Genomic DNA, 23330 nt, shown 5'->3' on the forward strand with positions numbered 1-23330 from the left:
GTACTGATGGCAGTGTGTTGAACGTTTGGGCTCAACTGTAGGGAAAACTGATGTTTATATAGTGGCTAGAAGATCCCCAAGACAGGTCGCAAAAGCAGCGGGTTGAACATCTGATCTCGACTGCGTCAGACGCTAGCTTGACGATGAAACCTTGCCCACCTTGGCGAGTGCCTGGCTGGCGGCCTGTGGCGTGGACACGGTCACCGTGATGGTCTTGGTGCCGGACACGCTGACCTTGGCGGTGCCTCCGGTCGTGCCTTCCTGCAGCCGCTTCTGCTGCATGGCTATTCGCTGCTGCTTCAGCTGGGCCTCCATCTGGGCGCGGATCTTGTCAGCGCTCTGCTGGGCGTGTACCTGGGCCAACTTCTCACGCACCGCCAACTGCTGCTTCTCTATCCTGCCACAAAAAGACAGAAAGGCAAGACAGTAATCGCTACATGTAATGCCATTATTGCCCCCCGTTATCACTCACTCACTGTATATTCAAGTAAAACCGAAGTTCAGGGAAAGGTGTAATGGATGAAAAATCGTTGAATACAGAGTGTTAATGACGTTTCGAGAGGTAATCCCGTTTACTTCGAGGCAGCAAGTTGCTTGCTTTCCTCACGATGCTGCCTTGCAGATGGAGAGATAGCTAGTTGAAACACTGCCTCTAATGGCACTCAGTATTCAAGAATTTTTTATCACGAGATGCATGTGTATATGCCACACATTCTTTGTTGCTTAGAAACTAAACTGCAATGAAATCAGCTTATCAATGAAATCGCGGCGTCGAATTTGAGATCACATTTCGAAACACATTTTTGGGAAAAAGCTGTGCTGCAGACTTTGTTGCCACTGGGTTATGTGACGTCCACAAAAGCAAATTCCGCATCTGTTAGTAGAACTGACGCTTGGCTGACGCAGCTGTCCCCTTCTTTCCTTATTCTATACGCTTCCTTTATTTCTCTCGTCCGCTTGTTGTGCCTGTCAATTATTCGTGTTTCGTAAAATTTCGGTTGGTAGGTGCACTCCTTGCAGTGCATCGCTAAGTGTGAGTAAGGGGCCCCCTTTAGTGAACTCTCATGTTCACGAAGGCGCACATTTATGCACCGACCCGTCTGACCAACGTATTCCTTTCCACATGTGAAAGGAGTTCCGTATACATCTTTTTTGCACTCAACGTACCTCCTGCCATGCTTTATGCTACATCTGTTCGATTCTCTAGTTCCTTTCTTGTTGACTAGCCTTTCTACTGCTGGACAAATCTTTGATAATTTGTTTTCAGCTGAAAAAACAACTCGCACACCATACCTTAATGCAACTTTTTTCAACCTATGTGAAATATTGTGCAGATACGGGATGACCACTGTCCGCTCTCTTACACCCTCAACTTCGGGAAGTAAAAGGGAAGTAAAAACGTCGGGAAATAAAAAATGCAATCATTGGCACAAGCGAAGAGAGGAGACAAGTTGAGGGTGAAAGAGAGCGGACAGTGGTCATCCAGTACCTGCACAATATTTCACGTAGGTTGAAAAAAGTTGCATTAAAGTATGGCGTGCGGGTTGTTTTTTCAGCTGAAAACAAATTATCAAAGATTTGTCCAGCAATAGAAAGGCTAGTCAACAAGAAAGGAACTGGAAAATCGAACAGATGTAGCATAAAGCATGGCAGGAGGTACATTGAGTGCAAAAAAGATGTTGTATACGGAACTCCTTTCACATGTGGAAAAAAATACGTTGGTCAGACGGGTCGGTGCATGAATGTGCGCCTTCGTGAACATGAGAGTTCACTAAAGGGGGCCCCTTACTCACACTTAGCGATGCACTGCAAGGAGTGCACCTACCAACCGAAATTTTCCGAAACACGAATAATTGACAGGCACAACAAGCGGACGACGAGAGGAATAATGGAAGCGTATAGAATAAGAAAAGGAGGGGACAGTTGCGTCCGTCAAGCGTCAGTTCTACTAACAGATGCGGAATTTGCTTTTTTGGACGTCACATAACCCAGTGTTTTTTTGTGTTACGTTTTTTTGTTTTGTTTCCTTGTTTTTTTCTGTTTTTTTTCTTTGTTCTTGACACGTGTTTGTTTCCGGTTGTGGGCGCGTGCATATTTTGTTATATCACATTGTTGATGATGACAGGGGAAGTCGGGAATGACGTACATGCGTGTGATGTATTTATTAGTGCTCGCTTCGAAATAAAATTTTCAATTGCTAGTAAGCGCTTGTCTGTGTTCTCTCTGAGTGTGTGTATTTTTGCACTTGTTTCATCAAGAAATTCGCTATAACTGAAAGAGAGTGCTTTTGCGCTGAAACGTTTCAAATGAGGCAAGAAGATCGAATAACTAATGTTCACACAAGTACACAGATGCGATACTGAGTCAACTGAACACACGCAGCACATTAAACTGTACCAGCCCTCGAAGAGAGAAGCACAGAGCACTGGATGCACAACAAGCGTCAGCTCACTTTTCTCCGAACTGCCGGATTTCCCAGAGTTCAAGGTCCTCCTCGGGCACCCACACTTCGGTCACTGTCGGTCCCTTGTGTTGGGGCGATTCTGGTCTTCTCCGCTCTCGTAGCCCTGTTCGCTGAGGCGTCACTTTCTCTGCACAACATTGAAAAAAAAAACATAATGTGGGGGTGCTGACATCCCCTGTGAGGTTGTTTGCGCCTCACGGCGCACGTGTTTCGCGCAAAAGCCGCATTTAGGGGTCCCAACTATTGAGCGGTAGGTGGCGTGTTCGCGAGAGTTGACCACCACTATCATCATAATCATGGTTAGAAAATGTCAACGCCAGCGGCGACCCCTGGCGGCAGGCCTTGGTGGCACCCCCGAAATAATTGGGCAAGTCTCTTTCTCTGGTGGCGTTTGGCGCGAATGGTTGTCTCTCGCAGGGCGACCCCGGTTCACGGCACCACGGGCCGTCTGCCAGGACCCTTGTGGCAAGTCAGGCGTTAGCGACACCACCTTGTTTGTCATGTTGTGTGTTATTTAATATTGTGTAAGAATGCCTTAGCCTGTTGATAACGATTGATGCTATAATCATTCGGTTGACGGAATCGTTTTTCTAAAAGTACACTCAAACCTCGTTATAACGAAAATAAAGGGGAGCCACAATTATTTCGTTATATTCATTATTTCGTCATATCGATTATAACAGTTTGTGGCAGTGTATGCTCAGATGGGCGCACACTTATAAGCGTGTGAAGAAGGAAACCGCCTCGCGGCCCGATGTACCGCTACAGGACCACGCGTGTGACGGAAAATAAACACAGTTGAATCTAATTAATTCGAACACGCTTAATTCCTGTTTTATTCGAACTCACGCTGAGGTCCCATCGAAGCTATGTGTATTCCAATGGGCAAAAGCGCCCTGTAATTCGAACGCGCAAGCACTCACGACGGTTCATTAGAACATACCGCGCTCAGAAAATGCTCTCAGCACCATGCCTAATCCCGTGGCGGCACATCTCAACGCTGCACGCGAAGAAGGAAAAGAAGAAAAGGAAAGAAAAGACTGCGGCAGATTCTTTGCTCTCTCTCAAATGCCGATCTGCGAAGCGCCTGTGCCACGCTTCTCCCTTTTCTTTCTCTGCATGTAGAGACCCTTCACCTTTCAAGGCCGCGCGCGGACACAGAGAAAAAAAGAAAGCTGTTAAGGAGAGTCCTCCTTTCTCGGTGCAGAGGGCAGCAGTGGAGACGCAGTTATTGCCAAGTGAGAGGGGAATCGCTTTGCACCGCGGCGCTGCTTCTCGGTCATGTGACATGCTGAGCGCTTCCTCAATCCTCTCCGCTGGCTGTATGAGGAGGACAGCTCTCTCGGCCGCGCGGGGCGTGACTGTAAGGTCGGCGCGGGAGTTTTGAAAAAGCCGCGCCGAACAGGCATCAAACTCCACAGAAAACTATATACTGAAATCGGGTGTGCTTCCATGAAATCGAATGGTTGGCGTCTTTCAACGTGTCATATTCCGGACGAACTTCGACATAGTTTTTATGTAATGCGCATAATCGAGGTGGTCTATTAGTCGGCGAATTTGCGCGATGGTGCTTTCATTTGTTAGACCCCCCCACCCCCACTCTTTCGCGTTCATTTCATTGGCACCGTGTGTCTTTGGAGGTCAATTTCTATTCACATTCAGAAATTTAAATGTTAGCAAGCACGCATCGCACGTTTAGATTTTCGGACACGTGAAGCTGCATGTTCAACACATTTTGCGCAAGTGCGGCCTTTAAAAAAGCTTGTTTTGGTTATAGTGCGGTACCACTCATTGTGCAGATATTCACGACTCCCGCAGCTTACGTTATAAGCGGTCTATCCTTATTATAATTATTGCGCAGCACGCAGCCTCGAATTCACAATAAATTTTCAGCCAGGTATAATTTGCTCTCTTATCTCGGCAAATGATTCCACAAGCTCAAAAATCACTCGTCACCACCATTGTATCAGCTATTGGATAATTTCAGCATGGCGCGCTCGGTCGTTACTGAGGCCATCGCGGGAGGCCGTGACTTGTTTACATGTACGTGTGCGATCGCACTGAAAAGCCACGTATTCAAAAAAAAAAAAAAAAGAAAGGAGAGAGAGAGAAAAAGTGCTCAAAGTCAAGAGGCGTGCTTGACGTTTGCTTTTCCCGCGCCATCTTTTCTTGCTTTGCTTCAAGCGCTTTCGTCGGGACGAGAAAAGAGAATGCAATTGCAACGTGCGGCAATTTTTTGCAACTCCGCTCGTACTGGACAAATTCTTAAAATTTTTGAGGCGGTTAATTCGCGAGGCAATAAGCTTCATTAGTGAATCCATTCCATGGATTGCAGCGTCCCTTTAAGGGGGGACATGGGTCTTAGAAGGCTAAAAATCGCAAAAAAATCGACTTTTTGAAGATGACATTTTCGAAATCTGCGCCTATTTTTGCACTTATCTGAGAAGTTTCTAGCTTCTCGCGGCATTATTTCTGGCGCAAAATCAATTTTTAACATCCCTGTGAGATGAATGCGGGCGCAAATTGACGCTAAAATCGCGCTTTTTCCGCACCAAACTGTCGCCGTTTTTTTTAAAGCTTAGAAAGATGTTTTACCGACTGTCACTTGAAACCTACCAAAAGTCAAATCCTGCTACTTTTCAGTTTCGACTTCCCTTGAACAAAAAAAAAAAGAAAGCGGGGTGGGGGGACATTTACATAAAGGCCTTCAATTAAAAAAAAAAAAATATTGTGCAGGCAGGTTAGTTATATGCCCATTTTTTTAATACGTCATATGTTTTCGAATCTGATTTGAAATTATTCGACCGAATCTATTTGCACAAGTCTAATGATATGATAATGAGGCATCCCAGAGTGAAGGGCTTAGCAAATTTGGACCATCCGGTGTTCCTAAACGTGCACCGACATCGTACCATACACAAGCCTGTACCATTCCGCCTCCACCAAAGACGGGGTCGAACTCCTGACCTCTGGGTCAGCAGCCGAGCACCATAATAACCACTGATCCACCAAAGCAAACAAGGATACCAAAAAAATTTTGGTTTTACAACGGCCAAACACCTTTAGCACCCTGCCATACTCACACAAGACACTGGAGATACTAAATATCATTGACCCACCTCTCGGTTTGGAGGGCAGGTCGATGGGCACCGTGATGCGCCGCACGAGGTACTCGGAGCGCAGACCGAAGGGTCCCACGTCCTTGCGCTTGAGCAGCTCGGTCGTCTGCACGTCACTCTCGGTTGTCATCGTGTTGGTACCACCAGGTGGGGGCTTGGCCTGTAGGTCGTCCCAGCGCATGCTCGCCCACAATACGCGCAACTGCAGCGCCACCTGTCGAAAGGCATTCGAGGGCAGGGTTGCATGCAGCCACATTGCACTGTTTCAGTTCGCCACCAGTCACTCCCAAGACGACGTCATAATGCGCAGGTCTCGTGCAACCTCACAAATCAACGAGACATCCCTGCTGAACCATTCCACATGCCACTGTAATCAGCACACTAGAGTTACATATAATGTTACAGACTATATAAGCAGCTAAGTCCATATGATACTTGCACAAGATTACACAATACACATGTAGAATGTTAACAAGGTTCCCGTAAAATATTACAGAATCCCAGTAGAGTCCATATGCATTCCATGACACTTCTGCAGCAATCTTACAGACAACATACAAAATCACTTAAATATACAGTAGACGCACGATAATTCAAACTCTGATAATTCAAACAAAATTCAATTTCTCGGTTGGCCCCCTATGTTTTTCAGTGTATTTATAAGCCTCTTAGTTCGAACTCCATCATTCCGTTAATTTATACTTTTTGCAGGTCCCATTCCAAAAAATTTCTGCTGCTTTCCCTCTATCATTTAAAAATTTTTGTGCTTATATAATCCCAACAGTCTCAAAATGAAAAATAAGCACCTGAGGCCCCCAAGAAAAAAAGGCTTTGCAGTTAAACAAATGTTTGCAACAAAGCACACGCATGATAAACCTTGATACTTCTCATTTGGTATAGAGAGCTTCGTGCTGAAGGCACATACCTATAGCAATGAAGCAGTTGGCAATTCATGATTTCTTTAAAAAAGCTGATCAGCAGTAAACGGCCAATGAACTTGTGGACATTTTACACCTCTGCTTTCTGTTCACTGCGTGCAGTTAGGACTTAAAAACACTTAAATTTTTTTTTAAATGTGATAAAATCAATGCTTGATCATGCGTGGTGTCACCTCACCCAGAGTCATCTGAGAATTTCTGATAATTCAAACTTCTCGATAATTCAATTAAAATTGAAAGGTCCTATCAAGTTTGAAATAACGAGTCGACTGTATATGATATGTTTTAATAGAGATATATGCATGACCGGTATATAAGACGAGGGTCGACTTTTCATTGGTTAAAAAAATAAAAACAAGATTGACCTACATTTTGGTTTTTGGGCTCAGTTCTTTATATAGAAAAATTCATTATAAAGGTATATTGCTATCACTGCATCTATTGCTATTGTTTTTCATTGAATTTTTTATAACCAATATTTTGTCATATCGAGATTAGAATGTACATAGCCCCCCCCCCCCCCTTCAAGCCTATCCTCTATTACACTAACAACAAAATTGCTATAAACATGCAAGAAACTAACAAATACATAGCAAGCACGCACCTGGTGGATAGTGCTGAGCATTTGATTCCGGTACCGCCAGGCGGTCCTGAAGCAGGGCCTCGGGCTGACACCATAGGGCCAGCTCTGTGGATTCATCTTGGCTGTGTAGCTGCAACCAGTATGGCCATTAAAACTACAGTTGAGTGCTGTCATCATGGGGTGAGGGCACTTTGTGAGCATCAATCGCTCGCACATTTGTTATGGGAACAACAGAAAATTGGAAGCAATGAGAGAGAGCAAATGTTTCAGTAAGGAGACTTGTCTACTGCCATGAATAACCTGACGATGGAAAGCGTTTCCGTAAAAAACATTGTCTCCAGTAGCTTTCCTTGTTTTACTACACTCGAACCTCAATATAACGAATTCAGATTAACGAATGATCAGTTATAACTAAGTAAGTGACCAATAGCTTTGCCATAGATTAAAAAAAATTGTTTGTAACTATTTGGGGGGAATTTGTTAAATGAGGTCTGGGTGTACTGCTCCCCCCTATGTCATACTCGATGAAAGTGCCTCTACTGAGAGTTCTGTCAGTGTCCTACTTAGTCCCCTGATGTCTCAACACAAAACAATTTACTCTATGTACATTTCTTTTTCCTTCAAAGGGGCCCTGCAACACTTTTTGAGCATGGTCAGAAAACGCTGCCGATCGGCAGTAGAGGCTCCCGACAACACGCGAGCCAAATATTATAGCGCAGCACGTGGCCTAGAATTCACAATAAATGATCAAAGTCTGCTAAAAATTGTTTTCTCTTCCCTCGACAAATGACGGATGAGGCTCAAAAATCACTCGTAGAAAGCCCATCTATCAGCCATTGGCTGATTTCAACAAGATGCGCTCGGTCGTTATAGAGATCGCCGCGAAAGGCGGCGACTTGTCCACGCGTGCGCACGCGATCGCACTGAAAAAGCCGCACATTCAAAGAAAAAAAAAAAATAATCTTGTGCTCAAGGCCACGAGGCACGCATGATGCCTTTTTTTTGTTCCTGCCATCCCTTCCTGCTTAGCTTCTAGTGCTTTCGTTGGGACGAGAAAAGAAAGAATGTGATTGCAGCATGCGACCAATCTTTGCAATTCTACTCGCATTGGACAGATTCTTAAAAGTTTTGCAGCGTTGAATTTCATTTATTACACCTTAAGGGCCCTAAGGCATTACATAACAGGGGCATACACAGGTTTCTAAACAATATAATACAATAATTGGTAACAAATCAAAACAATATAGAAAGAACAAGATAAATGTACCATCGGGTACAAACATCGGGAAAAATTCAATATCCTTTGGCAGGCGCATATTAGAAAAAATAGAAAATGCACAGGTTTGGCAAAAGTAAAATAGCTGTAATTAGTAACAAAAACAAACGAAAAGAGAAATGTAGCATTGCGTACAACAGAGAATTCATCATGCTGTGGTAGGCACTTATTGTTGAAAAAAAAATGGCAGGTTAGTTTCTCGCGAAATTTTCCTCGACCTGAACAGGAAGCAATGGCGTTAGGTAGTGTGTTCCATAGGGTGATTGCGTGTGGGGAAAAAAAAAAAGTTATTCATCCTTGCTGTGCGACCACTCATGTGTGCTATGGGGCATGCGTGAGCTAACCTCAATGATGTTCGTACAGGTGGAATAAGAAGCGTATGCCTTGAGGGTGACTGATAAAAGAAGAAATGGAGCAGGCACAGACGAGCAATTACGCGACTGAAAAATTATGGTTACATGAAGAAGCGTTTCAGGGCCCCTTTAGGCTTTGAGCAAATCTGAAACACAGTGTTTGTGTAGTTTGTGGTGTACACGTATCCCGAAGGAGTACGGCCACCAGCGTGGGTTCGGTCTTAGCGAGCCGCAGGGCACGCGTTAACCGTCGCCGTGGCGGGAAACACGATACTGCTCAAGTCGCAACACTTTATTGTGGCAACACCAAACGCAGTACAGCCCGTTGCAAATAGGCGCGGCGGGAAAGCAAGTAGGCTTATCCACGCCACGGGCACAAAGTACTACACAGGGTGCCACGAGCACGTCTCCGCGGTAAAGGTAATCCACGGAGACACCGGGACAAAGGGGCCCGGTTGCTCGAGCGAGGGCAAAGGCGCTCGCGTTGGCTTCGAAGGGAGACGGGTCGGCGTAGCGAGGCCACGCACTAGGACACCGTACTGCCCTTCGGCCGTGAGTACGCAGCGGGGCAACAAAAGGTGAGCGTTCGCATCGGGCGCGAGGCGCCGTCAGCGAAGTCCGACGAGCCCCGAGCGACGGGACTCGACGGACGGAAAAGAATGCGTGCCTCACCGTTTGAAGTCCCGGACTGTACTCCCCGCTCCCGACGCAGCGTGCGAAAACCTCTCGGGGGTCCCCGCGCGCGGCGCCAGTCAACATCCGCTACCGGGTGAGGGAGTTAAACGTCACTCCGCCCTTCCCAGCGCGGCTGACGGCAAAGGAGGGCAGACATGTCGGGACATGAGAATGGCAGAAAAGGCGGGAAAGCCCGCGCAAAGGCAGCGGGCCAGCCTCAATTCCCACAAGTTCACCCATTTAATTTACAGGTGTCTATACAAAACTACCCCCCACCCTTCCAAATGTCTACTAGGCTGCACTACACATTGCGTTACTAACCTTGTGCAAAAACTTGGATATCAGGCGTGTGCAGTCGAGCAAATGACATGCAACAATGCAAGAACAGGGTGAAAAAAAAAAAGAATGAGAGGACATATTAACAGCCATATAGCACGGACTACATTTATAGATTAAACACTTCTTTTGCAATAGTACGGAGGCCTGACAAAGGACAGCAGCAAATAATTGCTGCTGAAAAACACCACCACTTTATAGCATGAGCACAACCAGTTTGAGAACTCTCGCTGACATCCACAGCATTTGCTTCTCGTGTATAAAGTAGAGCTAACATGTTCAGTTACTGCTAGCTGCCACCAATACAGCTTCCGTGCCAAGGTCAAGTTACGCGAATGATACATTTATTATACCAGCGCTTGCCATGCATCATGCAATTTTCTATTGACAGTCCAACTCCTGTTCTAAAATTGAAACCCAGGAAAAGGAAACTGAACAACACTACGGATGCTTTGTTTTTAGATGGCAACTTCGTTGCTCCATGCCACATTTCACTCCTGTGTATGGCGCCATTCCCTTATCATTCAAATAATAAGCAAAGTCCATATTTCTAACGCTTGACAGCCTTTTGTGCCTGACAGCACGAGCACAAGAAGTTTGACAGCACAATAGAATGGATGCGACAAAAGGGTAACAAGTGATACGTGGCAGCTGTGAACTGTCAGCCAAGCGTTTATCCCTAATAGCAGTTCTGTAGCCTTTGAGCATGCCCCTGAAACAGCAACTCAGTGACCCCCCCCCCCCCCCCCCTGAACAAAAAAGAAACTGAGTAGCTTAGAAGTTCACTCAATAAATTTTTTCTGCTAGTGGAATGCAAATTTTAATGGCTCCACCCCCAAAAAATAAATGTACATAATGTCTTTATATTGGGTTACATGTTTTGTATAACTCATAACAAACTTGACTACTGAAGCTTCACAGAGAAAATGCAGCTTTCACACTTCATGGACAATCGGACACATAGTGTGGACACTTTCTGGCCAATTCAAAAATGCGCGACTGACCCAAAACAGCATCTTTCGAGCCAGAGTGACCATCTGTGAACGACTTGGTCCCACTACTACTCATAACCAGTCGATGTGAATGCCACGATACTTTGCATCGTGTAGAGAGTGCATTCCTTTTTTGAAGTATTAGAGGACGAATGTTTAAATTACACGAAGTCTGCATTATAAACAGTGCTAGCTCTAGCGTCTGCAGTGCCTCAGATTTTATAGGGCTTCCCGATTTCCAGTGAACATCTTGCTAGAGCCAAACTCGTTAAAGTTGACTACAGTTAGAAAGACTTGAACCCTCACCTGAACCCAGTGGCTTCACGAAGGGAGCCTCTGCGGGACATCTTGCGCAGTTCGTGCTGCGGCAAAACCATGATGCTGCGCTGCTTGCTGACAAAGGTCTGGAAGCGGCAAAACGGCGGCAGCGTGCCCTTGTTCTTCTTCACCTTCTTGGTCACCTTGGTGATTTTACCCAGGTACACCTTGTTGCTCGTTGTCGTCACTGTCGTGCTCGTCGACTTGCCTTCGGCCACGGCTGTCGTCGTAGACATCTTGGACGTCGTTGTTGCTGCTGCCACAGCCGCGCCTGCTACTTTTGTCACTGCCGAAGTGCCCGCGGAGGATGCGACGATCGTTGCAGACACAATCGCCTTCGCGGCCGCTGCAGCAGTCGTCGTTGTTGTTGTGGAAAACTCTGTTTTCATGCCACACTCCTTTGGTTCTCTCTTGACAACAACAATCTGCTTCTGCTGGTTGACTGGTGTCAATGGCGCCGAAACTACCGGTTTGGAAGGAACTGAGGATGACAATGAAGAAGCACATACCTTCTTATCTATGTTGTTGCTTACCGGCGCCAGTTCCTTCTCGCCGGCATCTGCAAGCTGCGAAACTTTGTTTTCTGTGACTTTGTTTTCTGAAACTTTGATTTCGGTGCCATCGCCAGCAGTTGTCACCGACAGCTCTTCCTTTACAGGCACAGGCAGTTCATTTAAGGCGGGGTCGGAACCGTCTTCAACGCGAGCAGGTTTTTCTTCCGCCAAACTGGACACCTCTTCTTCCGCACAGACAGACACCTCTTCTTCCATTGACACGGGCGGGTCAACTTCACTGGTGGCTACCTCCTCTTCAGCAGATGCGGACACGGCGCTGCAGACGACCTCCTCGGCCACGGCGGGCTCGGTCAGCACTGTCTCCTCCGCAGCTGTGGGCAGCTCGGACTCGTCCGTCTCGACCACCTCCTCGGCCGCGACTGTGGTCATCTCGACGTCGTTGCAAGGCTCGGGGACGTCAGGCACAACCTCGGGCTCGCGCTTCACCACAGTGGTGGACGTGCTGGTGGTCGTGACGGTGGTCCGGGACACGGTGGTTGTGGTGGTTGTCTGCTCCACCACTGTCTGCTTCACCTGTTGCATATAGGAGAAAGGAATTTAATGTTCAGTTTTTGCTCACGCCGAAACAAAGCATAGTAGTGGGGGCCTCTGTATTAAAATTCACCAGCTGCATTATTTGAAGGGCCCCTAAATCAGCGATACTGCATGTTTTTTTTAAACATTTTCAGTAAACGCACGCATTAAGTTCAAAATGCCTACCTGATAAAAAAAAAAAAAAGCCAAACATTGCAGCACTACACAACGCAGGTGCGCTGCAAGAAAAAAATATTTTGTGCTCCTCTTCGGCCCTTTCCAGTATCGCCAGCATTGACCATGACATCACCAGTAAGATACCTTGAAGGTGACATCACAAAAACCTGTTCGTACGCTAGCATTTACACGCGCTCTCACCATGTTGAAAAGAGCACTCACAGGAGGAGAAATGATTCGACGAACTGAGCGTAGCAAAGAGCGAAGATTATTTTTTTTAATCAAATGCGGGTAACTTCGGGTAAAACTGTTGCAGCTGGGTAACACCAAAACTACCTTCCGACCTACAAATCAGAGGCCCTTTAACATAATCTCAAGCCTTAAAGTTAGCTATCAAGCTGCATGGCAGGATGCGCTGCTTAATCAAAGATGATCTCACACCTCCTGAACCAGCTTCCGAAGCTTCTTAAACATGCTAGCAAATTCAAGCACACAGGTATTCTAGCAGTTAGTTGTCAGCAGTGTGCAATTGACAAATACTGCTCCATGCACCTCGTTAGCTGGATCGTTCTGCTCGACTGGCTTCAGGAGGCTTTGCATCGCAACAGAAGGCTTGGCCTCCAGCTTGACGACCGACTTGATGTCACCATTGGAAATCATGCGGTCCGCAGCCGCAACAGTTGGCAGAGTCTTGACACTGCTGTGGATGGTGGCCACCTTGACGAACAGCTTGGATGCACGACAAGCGGGTGAGTAGCAGTTGCCGACGGCAGCAGAGGCCACCGTGCCCCGCCGGCAGAGCGGCGAGTAGCAACGCCTCGCCCTCTCCGCAAGGTCCAGACCCTAGCCGAGGAAGCAAGAGATTCACAACCACAAATTTGTGGGAGCGCAAGTATTCCTTCAATTGAATATAGCCCGACTTGTAAATAGGGGTATACTTTAAATAGTTTACAAATATCTCTTATGACCCATGCATATAAGCCAGCGCCAAGATTTCAACAACCAACAGTTGCATTCGCCAGAATTGCTGTACAGAAGCAGCTTCCTGATATGTCCCCGTTTCCTAATATTTCCTGGTTCTAACGCTTGCCATATTGTGATCATGAGAAACTACAATGTTATACAGTACAGTCGAACCCGTTTACAACAAACTCGAAAGTTCCGCTATAAATGGTTGTTATATCAGTAGTTCGTCGTATATGAAGTCGCCCATAAAAACGGCGACAAAGTGGCCAAAACTTTTTTGTTTGTGTATTTTTGATTAAAAAGTGCGAACAATCCCTCTGCTGACAACTCAAGCCTTTTCGCGTGTTAAACGACGCCCCTTTGCAATGAACTCGCGTCGTTCCACTGAGTCGCGATCCACAGACGTCGAACCAGTCATCTTTGGCTAGTTGCGTGCAGTATGTCGCTTACCCTAGCCACTCTTGTTGTCGCATGCCAGTTCGCTTGCAGTCCAATGTATGCACGTGTTTGTGCGTTCTTCGTGCATGTTTCCCTCGGAATCGTGCTAGGGTGCAGCGGGTAGCCTGTTCGGTTTTCGCTAGCAACATGCGGCCTCGCACGACGCGGCGGCGGCGAACAGCACCATGACGTGCGTGTACCACCGTCACTCCACGAGCAGTTAACTGCAGATGACTGTGATAAGCTCGCCGGCAGTGAGTAAAAATGGCACGTTCATCGCCCCCGGCCACCGCGCCATCGCTTTTATTAATGCTTATTTGTTAAGGCATCGCCGCTACATTGAGTAACTCGTTATCACTAATCGACCGGTCTTTGCTGTTACCGAAAGGTGGGACGCGGGCCTTAGAATGGTGAAAATGACCAAAAAGTCAATTTTCGAATTTTTATTCCTATATGCACGTGTCCTGAAATTGTGAACGCTAAACTCAATCAATGAATAGGTTAAAATTTGTTATAAAGTCGCTATGGGAGTTGCGAAACGCCCCGCGAAAAGTAAAACTTGTTCCGACTTCCGTGGGCACGCCGCTGGCGAAGCAGTCGGCCGATCGCCGACATCTTGAGCTCGTCTTGAAGCCGATTTCTTTGTGCGCATTTTGGTACTCTTCAAAATGGTGCTACATTGAAGGAACAGCTGTCCTTGCCTTTTTTCTGAAGCCCCCGTCTCTCATTTCCCATTGGCGGCCAATGAGGCTGTGATTTTTTTTTCTTCTGGTTGTTGTTTGTAAGACGCTGGCTCCCGTCTCGCACGCGTGTCCATGCGCTTCCCGCTTGTGCTACACGATCGACCCAATGACTTCAAGTCTTTTTGCTGGCATGACTGGCGATGCTCGTCTAAAAAAGAAGACGCACCCGCAGAAGAAATCCGACAACGTGGTGGTGTCGAAGAGTTGAGCCTCGCAGGAAACTTTCACGCAACATAAGTTATCGCTTTTCGAATTTATGGCTGCTTGCGTTCGAAGAAACTGTTGGTTTATCGTCGGCGTTCGTAGGTGCTGAGAACAGCGTTAGAAAAGTTCGCCACGCGAAAGCCGTGCGAAACGTCTGGAAAGTGAGCCACCTCACTCGCAACGTCCAAAATCTGCGTGCGGTGCTCGCTGCATTCTGTGATATCTTCCGTCCCAAGCAAACTGCAGCAGTGCACACGCGAGCGCACTTATCACATGCTTCAGAATGCCTGTTTCACCTCCCTCCTCCCCCATTCGCATGTGCTATATTTTTACCACGATCGTGTCGAAAATGTTCCTTGTATAAGTAAGAGGCACTGAAAAATGTTCGCTGTATCTAGACTCAGTTTAAAAGGGTAGCATAGGAAAATCGTAAGTGCACCGAAATAAGGTCGTTATAAGTGGGTTGCACTGTAGTGAATTTGGACTGTACATTTGTCAGAAATAATACATCTTATTCGCAAGTTTAAAAAAAAACATATAAATAATGTTTTACTGTAACCCAACTGCTAGGCAGGAGTTAAAAAAAAAGTGCAACGCGCACTTCGGATGGCCACGCACTTTCAAAGCTGCAACGTGAAAGTACGCACATATGGCCATGTTTCTGGAGTAGCACCGAGGCTATTCTGCTCTTTCAATGAAGCCTAATACTTGTACTCAGCTGACAGCAGATTCTTTCACTGCACAAATAACAAGGCATCCCCTCAATTTCATTTCGACACTGTCATTTATGCATTCAGGTCGACTGGCACTCGGACTTCAAGCACAAACCACTGCAAACCCAACACATCCAAACAGCCCGTTTCCGCAAAACTCCAAGCTCACCGAATCCTCGGCGGCAACCATCCCGTTGAGCACCAGCGGCTTGGCCACTTTCACCGGTGACTCGATGCTCTCGACATCTATGTGAGGCTCAGTCTTGATCGCCCTCGTCGACTCGGCCATCTTGTCCTCGAGCTCTTTCAGCTTCATTCGCCGCTCCAAGAAGCCATCAATCTTGGTTGGTTTGGCCACCTGCAAATTGTCGACACGCCGGACAAGCCGAGTCAACATTCGAGCGACATGCGGAGGGTCAACAGAGAAACTGTTGCGACGACCTTTCACAACCATACGTCTTTCCTGGCTACTTTTTTCTGGCTGTTCTTTTTAGGGCTGAAGCTCCTTAGTACCTAGCCTTGTTTTCTGCTGTGGTCATGACATAAAGCAGTTGCTATAGTCGGAACATGTGCGAGACACACACACACACTCCTTTCTGAAGTGCCTAATAAAACTGGAAGAAGAAATAAATTCTGTGGGGGAGCACGTGCTCCCAGCCGCCCTTTCCCTTTTACGGCAGCGCGACAGCCTAGTTGCAAGGGCATGACTGTCCCTTCGAGAGTCAATAAAGCCTCTTGTGAAAGGATGGAACACCCCCGCAGCCGGCGCTCGCGATCCCTTTTTCCCTGTGCCCGGAACGGGTTTCCCCTTCCTCAGCAAGGGAACGTATTTTCGTCAGGAAAGAGAGACCGGGACGGTCAAGAAATCCAGCACGCCGACAGCCAGACGCTCTCTCTGACACCGGCCAAAAAAAGAAAAAGGTCGAACCCGGAACCCCCTGCGAGCCAAGGACGACAACGACCGAGGTGTAAGCGTCTACCCTTTGTTATCTGTTGTTTCTCTACGCGACATTTACACGTTATTGCTAACATATAGAAATAAAGTGTCATTATGTTGACCTAGCCTGTTGCCTTATTCGCCCGAACCAGTGTAGCTGCGATGAGACGAGCTACGGAAAGAGGACGTTAATCATGCATGGTACGATTGTGTGCAGCTGGAACATTAGCTAGGCTTCTGTGTCAGCCGTACATAGGACAGAACCCCTACAATTGACATTTCTGTATACACTTTTATGTCACTGAATTTACAGTTCGTGGGGGCAATGCTGTAGTTACGTACGGTTAACTCATCAATATAGTACCCAGAGCTTCACACACTCGTCATGATCCACTTTGTGGAGATGGATGGATGAATTTTACTTGTCCTGAGAAACGCGATAAGTGGATTTTTTTTTTCTTTTTTAATATTCGGGGACTCATAACCACCCGTCAGTGGCTTCGAAAGCTGTTTATATAGTCACCAGAGCTACTAAGGGTTCTATTAATCATATAGCATGCAAATATCAGTTTTTAGAATATTAAGTCTCAAAACAATGCCGTGATTATGAAGACAATGTAGTGTGACGCACCAGAAATTTCAACCACCAATTCCCGTGCACCTAAATTCACCTATACAGGCAACTTTCCTCCATGGCTATGGCTATGATACGGCTATAGTAGCCGGTATTCAATCCCCCAACCTTTGAGTAAGCAAGCAGCTGAGCACTATAGCCACTTGAACACCGCAGCGGGTTTGCATGCAATTGAAACTGAACTTGAGCTCTAAAGTAGTTGCAGAAAAAAACAAAATCAAGTTCATCAATGACGTAATCTTACATCAATGAGTTTGTACATAAAAGAGTAAGTTTCGCCCATCACAGCAACCTTACACCGAAACTGCCGTATAACCTGCTGCCTGACAGGCTATCAATTCAAATGAAACATGACCTTCGATGTCACCACAACTGAAGCGAGATTTCACCGTCATATGATAATGTCACTATATGACATCATGATGACTTTCACTAGGTGACATTTCATGACATAAACGCTTGTTCAAAGGCGGGCTGGTCAGAGATGCACTGCACCCATCAACTCAGAAAATTGAGATGGCTTTTGGATTTCAGTCATCTAAGGTGAATCCACAAGTTAGTCTGCAAGTGCAACTTTTGTACTTCCTGTGCAAGCCATATGCTAGAAAGCATAGCAAAAGTGAGGCGACACCTTGCTTGGCCGGGCCGTCATCCGCGACCTCTCACCTTCGGGTAGAGGGTGCGCACGGGTGAAGAGAGCGACTCGGAGACATCGACCAGCTCGACGACCATCGCCCGGGATGCCAGCATCGCCTTGAGCAAGGTCTCGCCGGTGATCTTCACTTCCCTCGTCGTCGTCGTCTCCGCCGTGGAGGGTGCAGGACTGTCACCGGTTGCACCCTCCTCCGCCGTTTTACCCTCACCTTCCCCTCCTTCCTTGACAGCCTGCGAAAATCACCGAAATCACACCTCTCTAAAAATGGCCGCCTTGCTCATCTCATTTATTTCTGAGAGCAAGCATGTGTGCGTACAACAAGTAGTACAATATAAACTCGAATGATATGTTAAATAGTAAGAAAGCAATCATAACATTAGGGGAAATAAAACTGAGCATGAAGCAAGACATCCCCAGCACTTTGTGCTATAATATTTCAAATACTTGAACAACAGTGTGATCGTTAAAGGTACACTAAAGCGAAACAATGAATTGGTTTTGAGAAGTTTTACTCTGAAGCACTAATGCCAATAAATTCATCATTTTAGCTTTATCACAAAAAAATATTCGAAAACAAAGTTTCAGTTTTATCCCGAATTCTCGAATGTGACGTCACGAATTTCAAGGCGCATTTTTCGCACTTTGGCCACATTAGCTGAAATGTCCTAGAACTTGGTAGGTTAGTGGCCTCCTCACAAAATGTACTTAATTTTTGCTGGTCAGGAACTAGGCGGGTCCTAGTAGCCACTGACTAATCAGCGATGTTGTCGCGTAGATTGCTATGTTGCCAGGTCCCACGTTTGATTCCGTGCCCCGGAGTCTTTTTACTGGCATTTTTTTCCTTTCTCGACGCCGACAAATCGACGCCGACACCGGAGGCGAAATATAGCCGAGAGTGTCCATACAATTGCTATCGCAATAAAAATTCGGCGCATACTCTACCCCCAGTCGTCTGACCCACCCGTACCTTGGGGGCAGACTCCTCGGCCTTGGCCTTGTTCTGCTGCTGTCCGTGCTGCAAGGCGATGACCACCTTGTGGGGGCCCGCCCGCAGGCCCACCGTGTGTGCCGGAACGTGGCGCACCACCCGCGTGCAGCTCTGCCACTGCCAGCCCCCCTGGCCCGTGATGCGGTACTCCTCGCCCTTCTGCTTCCACACCTGAGACACCAAGAGGGCAACAACCGGCGAAACAGGAACAACTGTCAGGGTTTCACATCATAATATCTTGGTATACCGTAAAACCTCGCTATTATGAACCCAGATATAACCAAATATTGATTATAACAAAGCAATTAAAAAAAGTCTTCTAATAAATACAGTGTTAGAAATGTACCTTTATAACAAACTTTTGAAAATAACAAACTTCATTTCGTGTAAGATGTAACTTTGTTATACTAAGGTTTGAGTGTAACTACAAGATACACTGCAGTGAAGGGCTCCAGAAGTTTTGACCAACCGGGGTCTTTCACGTGTGACTACATCTAACCCAACCGATCCCTGGCATTTTACCTCCATTGATTGTGGTCGCGGCAGCCGGAATTCGATCTCGTGTCCTCTTGGTCAGCAGTCAAGCCTAGACCACTTCAGCGAGAGCAATCAGGCTCCGCAAAAAAGCTAAAATTCAGACGAAACATACTCGGGCTGTTCTTTATCCTTTGCACCGAAGTCACGACACAATAAACAAAGATACACTCATACTTCGATATAACTAGCCCCGATATAATGAGATATTGGTTATAACGAAGTAAATGCAATAGGTGTAAGTGTTTGGAATAAACCTTTATAATGAATTTTTGGATATAACGAACTTATTTTCATGTAAGATGCAACTTTGTTATAATGAGGTTCGAGAGTGACAAATTTTTAGTCATACTGAACAAAATGACAAGAAGTCTTATCATGCTGTTACGAATAAACCTTTACAACAAATGATTGGATGTAACCAAGTTACTTTGTATCAGATGAGACTTTGTTAAGAGGTTTGAGTGTGTGCGTGTATAACTGGATGACAATGAACAAAGTGAGCTTGTACTAATCCATGTACTAACCATCGCTGCCGCACGGAAACTTCACGCACGGCATCGCCCAAACATTAGCCCAAGATTTTCCATCTGGGTGCTATTACGAAACTCTGCGGACTGTACCGAGGCGGACATACCACCGCTGGAAAGAGAGGACGATGGTTCATGTGGCGCCCCCTTTACTTTAGCTTCACTAGCATGCCATGCTCGGCAGGCGAAAACACTGGCCAGTAGCTATGATCGTCGGTTGTCTTTCCCAAGATCCTGACTAATGGATTTCTTTTTTGGGGAGAGTTTGTGCTTACATTGCTGAAGCACACTCGCCTGAGGTGCAAAATGCATTTCGCGAAAAGGAGTAAGCCAGAAGAGAAGAAAGTGAAGCCCAACACTTTCTTCTCTCCTTTTCACGAAATGCATTTTGCGCCACAGACGAGTGTGCTTCAGCAACGTCGTGACAAGATGCCTCACCTGGTGCTTGAGCCCCAACGTGTACTTGACCCACACGCTGCGGTCCACTTCCTCCTCCATCAGCTCTCGCCGTTCCCGCTTCTCCAGCTTCTTCTTCTCCTCCCGCTCGGCCACCGTGGTCCGCCGCAGGTGCGTGTGACCTGCGGTGGCCAAGAAGAAGCGCATAAAGGGAATGCCCGAGCAAGATACACCGCGAGGGGCCTGCGCGTTTAAAACCCGTGGGCAAGAGTGGCTGCCAAAGAACCACCATGCACACAATAGTCGGTTACAACCATAGAAAAAAAACTTAGCTCAGCCCAGTCATCGCTGCACATCTGCCCACTAGTGTTTACGGAACTTCGGGTTGCACTGCAAGTGTGAATATTGGCCCTGTTTGAGCACAACGCACGAATCTAAGCAGATAGCACCGTAGGATGCAAGAACACTCGTTTTAGGGTCAGAAACTTGAATGTCCGGGCAAATGAGGATTCTGACACTGTTGGCTAGCCAAACATACTGCTTTAGGTAGGAACGCTCCTTTCTAGTCATATGCATAGTACAGAAAATTTAGTTAGAGTGAACCTTAGATGAACGATTTTCTCCAACCCCCCCCCCCCCCCCCCCATTGTTCATTGGTTTAAAGCAAAAATATTTCACTTCTACGAATTTCACAATGCTGGATGTTCCAGAACGTATTGACTTTTGTACAACCCTTGTATATCCACAACACTTCAAAATAGCGAAAAGTGAATTTAGAAAGATACTCTGGGCAATGGAAACAATGCCCAGCTCCGTATGTGCCACTATCATCATAATCGGAACACCTCTGCATTTCTTTATGCACTTGCCCTATTCACTCGTGCGACAGCCTTATCGCCGTCACCATCGCCTGTACTTTTTTTCTGCGTCAGGCTTCGCCTCATTGCCTTTGTTTCGTCGAGCGGCTCTGTCTGCACGTTTGTTACACTGCTGTTTTCTCGCCTTTCACTTGGCTATTGTAGATTCATGACAAGCTCCAGAAGCAGCACAAAAGGAATGCGACAACGGGGAAAAATGCGGCACCAGTGACTTAAGAGGTGAACTAAGATTGCCCGCGCATGCTTCACCAACATTTCAACACTACGCACAGTGCAACAATGAATTATGCATGCTGGCTGAACTGACAACTGGTAAATCCATACCGTTTGTTGTGATATGGAAACAGTGCCGATAATGACAAGAGATGAGATGACATTAAAATGGTGAGTGCAAACCAATGCAAAGAATCAGTATCCAACACCAAAACTTAAAAATACATCAGGATGTGCACTGTGAAGAGTTTGTCTTGTAGCAGTTGAGCAGCACCCCTCAGGCAAAGGTGACACTTTTGTTCAAATAAACACAAGCTCATTTCGTAACACTTCATCTTGGTTTTCTTGGTGCTTTTTACAGAATAATGCAAACATGGTTGCATACCCAGCCCAGGTAGGTGACTCATTTGGTCGCATTTATGACTTTTGCGCAAATATTTCATTTTTTCACAACAATTGAAATATTTTTAGCAGTTCCTAGAGAATCATTGGACCGACTGTATTTACATAAGCGAAGAAAATACATGCGGTTCGAGCAGAAACCAACTAGCACGACCATCTTTCACGGGTGAAGGGCAGGCACGTCACAGTTTTATGGGAGAAGCGCACATTTTCTTTTTTTTTTTTTTCTTCCTCTGGTTGTAACCAAGTGTAGCAAACTGAGGCATTTGTCTAGGCAACAACTCTTGGGCGCGAGCAGATTGATTCTGAAAAAACAGCGTGCAGCTGCAGGCCCATACGTACCAAGCGCAAATCGCGAGGCCACGGAAGCGCTGACATGTTTAGAATCTAAGAGAGGGGGAGACCAGGAAAGAAAACACCATTCACACACAACAAAATGAAACCAAGAAAAACAAAACAAAAAAACAGAATGTTCACATAGCTACACGTCACCAAAAACTATAGTGTGTTGACAGTCCTGCAAGCAGTCTGCACTCTAATCGAACCTCGTCAAGAAGATGCATTCAGAAAAGCAACCGTAAAATCCCGCGCAGAGTCCCTTTTCTAGTTTCTAGTGAGATTTTCGCCCCGTACTATATGCGGATCACAAAAAATGTCAGTCGTGATTAGGTTCGCGCACTGCGCAGTGCAATCATCATCATCAGGCTTCTGCATTTGAAATAGCGCTGGCGTTAGTCCTACTTTGTTAGTCATTCTGAATACTTGTAAAGTTCAAATACAGTTAAACCCCTTTATAAAAGGCATGCTCCAGGCCGCAATTCCTTTTTTTTTTTATTTGAGATGTCCTTTATAAGCAGGGTACCTTGTATGCATTTTCTTATCAACTCGTATTTTACTGAAGGTATATTGGTGTCTCTTATAGCCATTTGTCCCTTACGAAGCCGCCTGTAATTCAATTTTATGTCAAAGCACACCCAAATATAAAATACTTTAGTTCATTTAAACATTCGGAACCCTCAAATGTTTGCCGAATGTACAGCATGCCGAATGTACACTGTTGAAGGCAACACTTGAATGAGCACCATTGATATTGCTGGCCCTCTAACAGCAAGTGGATAAGAAAACAATCTTCACGCGCGTGACTAATATGCTGTGAACGCAGGTGTTCTCTCCCACAGTCTGCACAGCGTTCCCACGACCGAGAAAAGGATAAAACGACAGCACGCACCGAGTGAGTCGCTCCAGGCGGCATTGAAGAGCACTGGCTTGACAGAGGCCTCCAGGATGGCCAGGGCAAGGGAGAAGTCGCGGGGCGAGGTGCACATGTTGACCGCGCGCAGCCAGTTTCCCCGGTGGATGGCCCAGTTGGGGTGCAGTAGCGCGGCCGGGATGTTGCTCTCCAGCTGGAGCAGGGTCTGCCGCAGGGTGCCTACAAGCGTTGCGCGGCTGCCGTGCACGGCACCGCCCCACTGTGCGCATGAGGAAAAAAAACCCGTGAAAGACGCGCCCATTGTTCAGCTGATTCACAATAAAAGAAAAAGTGTGGCATGAAAAAAAAAAAAAAAAAAGACACTTATCTTTCCTGCGTAAGCACTTGTCGAAACAGCACCCCCCTCTACCAGGCTCACCCACGCCTCTCATAGGTTCCCCTTCTACACTTAGTCTCGGCACGCCCCTTCTTGTCTCGCCTCTGACTGGTACATCCCACTGAACCTCACCCTCGCCATCTTTGCGCACATCTCATTGGTTTGCCGTTCCACAGAACCTCACCCTGACCTAT

At 46.5% G+C, this 23330-nt stretch overlaps 1 protein-coding gene across 3 annotated transcripts in view; it reads right to left on the reverse strand.

Moving 5' to 3' along the window:
* E(bx) (nucleosome-remodeling factor subunit NURF301 E(bx)) overlaps positions 1–23330 on the reverse strand; it is a 69759-nt gene that overhangs the window by 31885 nt on the left and 14544 nt on the right. Inside the window, exons 8-19 of one of the 3 annotated variants that reach the window (XM_075868691.1) lie at positions 22779–23019; positions 21893–21937; positions 20100–20239; positions 18577–18768; positions 17621–17839; positions 15553–15741; positions 12872–13162; positions 11043–12142; positions 7126–7234; positions 5584–5797; positions 2453–2591; positions 160–397 (exon numbers count right to left, since the gene is read on the reverse strand). In XM_075868691.1, coding sequence (XP_075724806.1) covers positions 160–397; positions 2453–2591; positions 5584–5797; positions 7126–7234; positions 11043–12142; positions 12872–13162; positions 15553–15741; positions 17621–17839; positions 18577–18768; positions 20100–20239; positions 21893–21937; positions 22779–23019 — 3117 coding nt within the window. The remainder of the gene's footprint in view (positions 1–159; positions 398–2452; positions 2592–5583; positions 5798–7125; positions 7235–11042; positions 12143–12871; positions 13163–15552; positions 15742–17620; positions 17840–18576; positions 18769–20099; positions 20240–21892; positions 21938–22778; positions 23020–23330) is intronic. The other 2 variants (XM_037431568.2, XM_075868692.1) reach the window with 2 other exon arrangements.

The sequence above is a fragment of the Rhipicephalus microplus genome, chromosome 7 (assembly GCF_043290135.1).
Source record: "Rhipicephalus microplus isolate Deutch F79 chromosome 7, USDA_Rmic, whole genome shotgun sequence".
Taxonomy (NCBI): Eukaryota; Metazoa; Arthropoda; class Arachnida; order Ixodida; family Ixodidae; genus Rhipicephalus; species Rhipicephalus microplus.